The 7717-nt window shown below is 47.2% G+C and overlaps 1 protein-coding gene across 1 annotated transcript; it reads right to left on the bottom strand.

Annotated features, from left to right (window-relative positions):
* Window positions 1–3777: 3777 nt before the first annotated feature.
* Window positions 3778–4465, bottom strand: LOC131066022 (uncharacterized). The gene is made up of 3 exons (XM_058000701.1): window positions 4252–4465; window positions 4053–4140; window positions 3778–3898 (listed from the first exon to the last, which is right to left on the bottom strand). The coding sequence occupies exons 1-3, from the start codon at window positions 4463–4465 to the stop codon at window positions 3778–3780; spliced, it is 423 nt and encodes a 140-aa protein (XP_057856684.1).
* Between the last annotated feature and the right edge of the window lie 3252 nt (window positions 4466–7717).

Here is a 7717-nt window from a genome sequence, read left to right as displayed (position 1 = left end):
GGATGAGGGGCGAAGTCCCTCTTATGTCGAGTCCCCTGCGGGGCCGATGAAACAAAGGCGGAAGTTTCAATCGGAGGCATCATCACCATTTATTCAAATTACTAAGGAAGGACGGTAGCTTCAAAGAGGATCCGGTATCCATAAGCTGCTTTCAATCCTCAACTCGAGATATCTGAATACTGCTTGCTATAGCCCAGATCTGATCTGATCGTTTCCTCTCCGCCTCTCTCTCTTTCTTTCTTTCTCGACTGACTGCTGTGCCTTAAGGCCCGCAGAGAATTTGGATAGGGCGGGAACGAACATTGGACAAACAACGTCGAACCGGAGAAACCGGAAGAGTGACTCCTTTCAGTCGAGTGAAAGCGGAGAGTTGTTAATACATGAATAAAGAAGATCACGTCCCGTAGGGGCCTCTACTTATGGGGCTGTCTGCCTTTCGATAAATACTATTCTAAGGGCAAATCAAGAGATGGACGAGAGCCCATAGAATTGTAGGGCATGCAATTCATTATATACGGATTAGCGCCTTTCTATTATCTAGTTGGGTGATGGTTCAGTTGGCCAAACATTCCTTTCTTTCTTGAGTTGATTGCCCCCATGCCTTTCTTCGAGCATTCATCCATCCCAATTAAACCTCTCCTCTCCTTAAGGTGCCTTAACCGGGACTTCTCCTTCCGCTTCTTCGATTGATGAAAGCCCCAACACTGGAGAGGGACGTAGGCCCGTACACCCACTTGGCTTTATAGCAGATCGACATAGGCGATCAGGGAAGATGGTGCATTCTCTCTTATAGTAGTATTAACGAGTGATGCAAAACCCTTTCTATCACCCAACAACACAACATGAAACTACTGAGCTTTCGCCTCTAATCCTCTCCTATCAGTCGACCGGGAAACCGGAACCATCGAAACCGGGAGACGAGAAGGGAAGAGCTGACAAAGTGGATTGATTTCATCCCTCACTGTGGGGCTACTCCAACCACTACTTTTGGCTCTCCCGCTTACGGGGGTGGGTAGGTGGCGAAGAGTAGGGGCCCTACAATTCTATGGGCATTAGCCGGCATGATGATTTGTATGTGATTCCGTCCTACGGTGGAGTGGTTGGTTGGTTGGATGGAGTTTACCCGCCCCTATTCAACCATGACCGGTGCACGCAGAGGCAGAGGGCTATTCAGGCTCTGTACCATAAACATGCGTAGGCGGCTTCACCTACAATGGCATCTACCTAAACCTAGACTGCCATATTCTAGACGTAATACGTCACATGGAGGTAGAAACGTTGTTCCCACCCACCCGTAACCTTCACCCCTACCCCTACTATTCTATGGCCCCCTACTACTGGATGGCCCTACTATTTCTATCTGATGGCCCTACCCCCTGTAGGAAAGTTCCCACCCACCCCATAGAATGTCGAGGGAATCTGAGGGGGGGCCAACGGGGGCATGTTACGTATAGAATCGAGTGCCCCGTAGGGCCTCTAGCAGGCTACCATGCCATTGGGGCAGCAGGGGGGCGAGGTAGATTAGTTGCGGGCATGTTACGTATAGAATCGAGATGCGGGAGGGAGGGCGGAATTTCAGGGAGCGGGCCCGCAAACAGAACTTCGAATTAGGCGGGGCCCCCCCACCCTTCGGCTACGTAACATGGGTGGGTGGGAACTCGAGAAAGATAGTAGGGCCATGGGCCAGATTCTATACGTGGCATGGGTGGGTGGAAAGATAGCCGTTGGGTGGCCCACCCACCCCGACCGAGTCTATGGGGCGTTGGGCCATGATTTTCTACGTAACATGCGTCTAATTTGCATAGGGTGGGAGGCTACAATTGAGTATAGGGTGGGAGGAATTATATAGAGGGGGGGTGGGGGAGGAACTTGAGTTGGGTGGATTTGTGCTGCAGGGTGAATGATGTTTTTAGAGGGCCCTACCTTTCTTGATCAAAAGTATTGCTGGCGAATATGACTGGTGAAGTGACCCAACTGCATAGAATAGTAGGGGCCCCTTCCTAACCCTACCGGCACGCCCTACTATTTTAAGGCATTCGTCTTACTCATATGACTGTCAAAGTGACCCCCCCGCCCCCCACAATAGTTGTTATTGTAGGCATAGAATAGTAGGGCATAATTTGAGGGGGGGGCCGCTGTTCCAATAAAGAGTCAATTCCATTAGAGTTGGCTTACTCATGTGACGTGTTGGCATACTCATGTGATGTATATAATCTCAGCTGTGCGAGGTCTCATTCTATTAAGGACGGGAAGGGATAGGGACTAATCAGTCCCCTTGCAATCTACTCCCAACTCGCTCAGAGAGACTGATCACTATATAGACCTTAAGGTAAGTGAGGTAACAGCTGCTGTCTATGGAAACGTCCATGTGGGCGAATCAAAGTTCTCAGCACCGGCAGTCTCCCTTACCCCGGGAAGAGAGAGAGTCATATTGAAAGATACCGCTGCTTAAGTGTAAGCCCTATAGAAGGTGGTGAATGTTAGATAGGTTGTGAATATCTATAGCCTCTTTTTAGTGGTATTAGTAGTTCAAATTGCAAGCAAGAGATTATCTAGTGAAGATAGCAAAATGAATATATCAAGTGAAGTCAATAGATAACAGGTTGATTACAGTCTCCCTTCCATGCTTTTCCATGCTTATAGGATGCGTGTGCTCCGAATGAACCTTTGGTCACTTAGATTGATTCCGAATCAGGCTTCACTTCTATAGGTCCCTGGGATCATTGGATCAGGTGGAGGTTTTAGACTCCGATCCTGCGTGGGGTTGACTTTGATCACTTAGACTAGGGTCAGACCTATTGCTTTCACTGATTTTCCATGTCTACTGTTCGTAGTCGCTCCGAACGTGATCGTTTCACACTTTTGGTCTTCTCTGTTCGGACAGAGCCCAGCCTGGTGCCTCCTGCGCTTGAAGGCGTTTAGATTGTTGGTAAAGGATAGATCCGGTTGCATGTCATAATTCCAATAAGGTGCGCCTAATACGCAAATTAACCAACAACCATGTATCCCTTATCGGGTTCGTCGTGCTCCCGCGGCGGGAATCACTGACACTTGGCTTACCCATCGATAAACTGACAAGCCTATGGGTAGAAGTGAAGCTTTCGAGGTCACTCTCCACTGGTGCGGGATATCGCGCACCCAAGGAGAGGGTTTAGTGCTATTAAGTTGAACTTACACCATTTCAACAGCAGTAAGAGCCTTTTGAGCCGCTATCTTGACTCGGCTACACACACACTATGGCAGCCTCTTTATTGACTACTTTAATGCTTGCTACTTAGGAGCTTGCTACTATCTCTCTGGTGGCTGCTCACCCTATAGCTCACCACTCTGCTTTGACTTTATTAGTGGGGACTGCTGCTTATCTCCTGGTGGCTTCCACTGCTTTGCACTTAGTAGCTCTCACTGCTACTCACATAGCTCACCATTTGGCCTCAGCTGCCTTACGAATTGCCAGGATTTTGGCACATAAATCCCCCGGTACAGTCGAAGATCCTGTTGAAGCAAAGGTATAAGTGGAAATTGAAATAAAAAAAAGAAAATTGAATAAGCCTGACAAGCCCTAATTTCTAATTAAGCATGTTCACTATTTTCACATTACCAGGTACCCCCCTCTATTTTATTAGGGCCCCTAAGTGGGTTGGGTGGGAATAGATAAATAATAGTAAAATAGAGCGAGCTCGAAAGGTTAGCTAGATAGACGGGTGGGCTTCCACCTTTTATTACTTAATTGACCATCCCATACGCCAGGTTATCACTTGAGAATTGACCAGTCACCCACTAAGCAGGACCAGCATCCTGACCAGTAAGAGAGCCAAAGCCTGCTGTTCGTGATGATCGGGATTCAGTCTTTGCTTCTCGAGCATAAGAACCTAATTCTCGAGATGAAGAGTCAGATGTTCTGAATGAAGAGCCAGATGTTCGTCTCGACTCTTAGAATTTCTTTCCAGATCCAGACCTTCGTGATAGAGATGCTTACCTTAGTGACCCATACCTTCGACGATCGAGATCTTTATCGAGCTTATGCTTTTCGTGATTGATATCCAAACCCATACCCAGCAGCTATTGATGTATATGAAGCAGAAGTAGATCCAGTTCCAGAAGCAGCAGTAGCAGTTGACCCAGTTGACCGAACAGAAGCACCTATAGAAAGCAGCTAAAGCCTCTATAGAACAGACGCTTACCCAGATGCTTGTGATCATGATTCAGATGTTCATAATAGGGATTCAGAGCCAGATGTTAGGGATGAAGCACCAGATGTTCCAGATGAAGAACCAGATGATCGTGGTAGAGAGTCTGACCTTCGTGATCGTGCTTTGGAGTCCGATGCTCGTGTTCCAGATCGAGATCCAATCAGTTGTTTACCCATATCCAGATCGAGACCCAGACCCACCTTTTGAACCTTTGGAAGCATCTTAGCTAGTCGTTGATTCGGTTGACTAAGTTGCAGTTCCAGGTCCTCTAGCATATGCAGGTAATCCAGTTGAGTCAGTCGATTAAGAAGCAGTTGATTCCTTTAATAGCAGTTCCTGATCCAACAAATGTAGTTGTCGATGAAGCAGATGTTGACCGAGTTGAAAGACCATCCATGGCCCTACAATTCTATGGGGCAGTTTAGTCAGTAGCTAGAGCAAAGGTAAGAGCACGAGCAGTCAAAGCTACAGCAGCAGTTTAGTCAGTAGTTCCAGTAGTTTACTAAGCAAGTGATTCTTCTGTTCGAGCATATCCGGTAGCAAGACCAGCATCAGTAGATGAAGCAGCAGTTTATCCAGTACTAGCAGCATTAGACCCAGCACCCGAACCAGCAATGGTAGATTCAGCAGAAGCAAGGGTGGTTACTGTAGCTTCAGTAGCAGATCCATATGCAGTAGTCGATCCACCTGCATCCTCTAAGCAGCGAGAAAGTACCTTCCATTATAGCCATCAGTTGCTAGGGTTGCCTGGGTGAATTAGCCTGTTTACTAAGTGGAAGCATCAAAGACAGAATTGCAGCTAGCTACACAAGCGAAGGCATAAGCATAGGCCAAGACATAGGGAAAGAATGCTATTGATCCTTCTTACCTGATCCCTGTTGTTCACCTGTCCTTCTCTGCCTGTTCTGTCCCTTACCTTTCCTGTACTGACTTGCCCACTTTCCTTGCCCGATGCGGACAAGCGATTGAATTCCTTTTATTGTCTATTTTCCTGCCCTTACCGGTCTATCAATGGTAGCATGTTTGGTGGTTAAGATTTACGTTTATAAGGCTAGGTGGGGTTGGTAGATGGAGATATCGATATTGGTGGTTGCATTTGTGTAGTAATTGCTTCGTTGAGTTGCTCAGATTCGCAGCGTAGACGATACGTATAGGTGTTGCATTGGTGTGCTTTTATGCGCAATTCGAATGGTTGATGTAGATGGGGGGGCATGTTTCGTGTGTTTTTATCGCCATGGGTCACTCAAAATTGAAGTGCTGGCGCGCGCTGGGGGATTTTCTCTAAACTGATGCTACCTTTGCTTGCTCTGTTCTTGGTTCTCGAAATAAAATAGATCTTTCCGTGCCTTTCCCTTTGCTCCGGTCTCTGTCGCCTATGCCTCTGCGGGTGATGCCTCTCCTGCGGGTAGTTCTTCAACTGGCTTTGAAACTGCTAGATCAATAGGTGGATCAATAGGTTTTTGGTCTTCATCTGCTAGAGGTGCCTCTGCCTTTAGCTCTGCCATAGCTAGCTCTGCACGTGGATCTTAAACCATATTGAATGCTGATGGATCAACAATGGAAACTCGAGTTGCCACTACTGAAACTGCTTTTTCCTCTGCATCAACCGAAGCCTTTGGAAATGGATATGTTGCAAGTGCTTCTGTGGGATCTGCTTATATTGGTTCTGAGTAAACGGGTTCAACTTAATTGGCTCGGGCAACAAGCTCTCGAAACGGAATGGATACTAGGCGAAGTAATGGCTTTGAACTAGACTGTCATCTAAGACTGGTATCTTAGGACTGGCATATTTATGAATTGAAAGCTCCGTTATCCACACTATTCGTAGGCCGGGTAAGGAGCAGATCGCAGGCCGAGTAAGGTAGGCCAAGTTAGGAACGGATCGTAGGCCGAGTAAGGAGCGGAATGTTACTTCGAAGGACCGCAATGATGGGGCTTTACCAACACAGGCAGGGGGAACACTGGTAGGTCAGCAGATGCAGGCTCTGCGGGTACGGAATCGCCCGATTAACCGCACCGTTCCTATAACTCATGGGGACCACCTGTTTTATCCCGAGTTGCTTCCCAGCCCTGAGACTGATGGGTAAAGTTACCACCTCGCGGTCATTCATTCCATCCCACCCCTTTGACGCGGATTCACTCGGAAAGAAAAGGCAGTAAGTTTGGGGGCTACATAGAAACGAATCAACGTGAGCAATCTGCATCGATCAATTCATGCGTGATCAGGTGCAACGCGTGCATGCATCGTATAATAACAGATATGCGCATTTCTCTCTGATCTTTGCACCGCCTATAGATAGTAGGGGCACCGCCTATAGATAGTAGGGCATACCAATTTGCACGAGACACAGTTTCACGAGGTAGAGCTTCGCACAGGTTAGATGGCTTAGACCACTTCTTTTGATTGGACAATGGGTATACGATACGAGGTTCAGCTTCGCGATCCATTGTTTGGTTAACGATCTAATGGTTCAGTTTCAAGAGCTTGGTTCGGGACCATTTGGATGGGACTACTTCGTTTAGACCCAAGAGCTTAAGGTTTGTTAGACCGGTTTAAAGAGCCTATCTGTATGGTGCGGTAACAGCTTTAGCCGGACAGACGAATTGCTATGGATCCAGCCTATCCAGCTAGCGATAGATGATCAGCCTATAGTTCTAAGGATGCCCACCCTATAGTTCTTATTCCGTTTAATCAGTCAAGAGGTAGGGTTAAGCTTCTAACCATACTATTGCTTGGGATGAGTACCACCCTCTAGTTCTGATTCAGTCTAATCATTCAAGAGGTAGGGCTCATCACCAGAAGACTATTGCTTGAAAGCTTTGACCGGCTTGGGAGGATCACCAGCTGACTATCTAGCGATAGAAGCAGCACGAGGTAGACCCCTTTGCTTGTGCAACATCGGGTAGACCGGGTTCAGCTTTGCACGATACAATAGTAGACGAGGTTGAGGTTCCCACAAAGGCACTTTCATTTCCCTTACGACGCCTGCTCGCCTTTCACTGCTGAAGCTGGGACTGACTAAGCAACATATATAAGAACAGCAGCTAATGACACTACTCCTAGGAACACGCGCTAATGCACATTTAGGAACAACGGGCAATGATGGAATTACATATATAGTCACTATAGATATTGGAACATCACTCATAGGTTCTCGCTTTCCTGAACGTAGTGAGGGGAAGGGACAAAGGCATATGCCGGAAAAGAATAAGTATACACACTTGCTTATGCTGGAACTCCACTGGGCCTTACACCGGATCCAGGGACAACTGTAGATGCCGGGACATCACTTGGAACACGTACAAACGTAGGAACAGCACTTATCGGAACACTAGCAGATGTAGGAACACCATATCTTGGAACACTAGCTTATATCGGAACACTATAAGTAGCTCAAGGAACAATCACAAATGCTGGAACTACTCCTATAGAAACAAAAGTAGACCCGGAGATAGGTGAGCTAGTCACAGTAATACCCCACACACAAGAAGACTTAATTCTTTAGCCTCAAGATAGAGAGGGGCAT

This window comes from Cryptomeria japonica, unplaced genomic scaffold (assembly GCF_030272615.1).
Source record: "Cryptomeria japonica unplaced genomic scaffold, Sugi_1.0 HiC_scaffold_22, whole genome shotgun sequence".
Lineage (NCBI taxonomy): Eukaryota > Viridiplantae > Streptophyta > Pinopsida > Cupressales > Cupressaceae > Cryptomeria > Cryptomeria japonica.
This window is presented reverse-complemented; position numbering and strand designations above follow the sequence as displayed.

Bases quoted from the DNA above. Each gene is read 5' to 3' on its own strand.
- LOC131066022 (XM_058000701.1), bottom strand. From the start codon at position 4,465: ATGCTAGAGGACCTGGAACTGCAACTTAGTCAACCGAATCAACGACTA. The intron at 4,141-4,251 runs GTGCTTCATCCC...TGCTTTCTATAG, and splicing joins TTCTTCATCTGGAACATCTG to GTGCTTCTGTTCGGTCAACT. The intron at 3,899-4,052 runs GTATGGGTTTGG...CTCTTCATTCAG, and splicing joins TATACATCAATAGCTGCTGG to AACATCTGACTCTTCATCTC.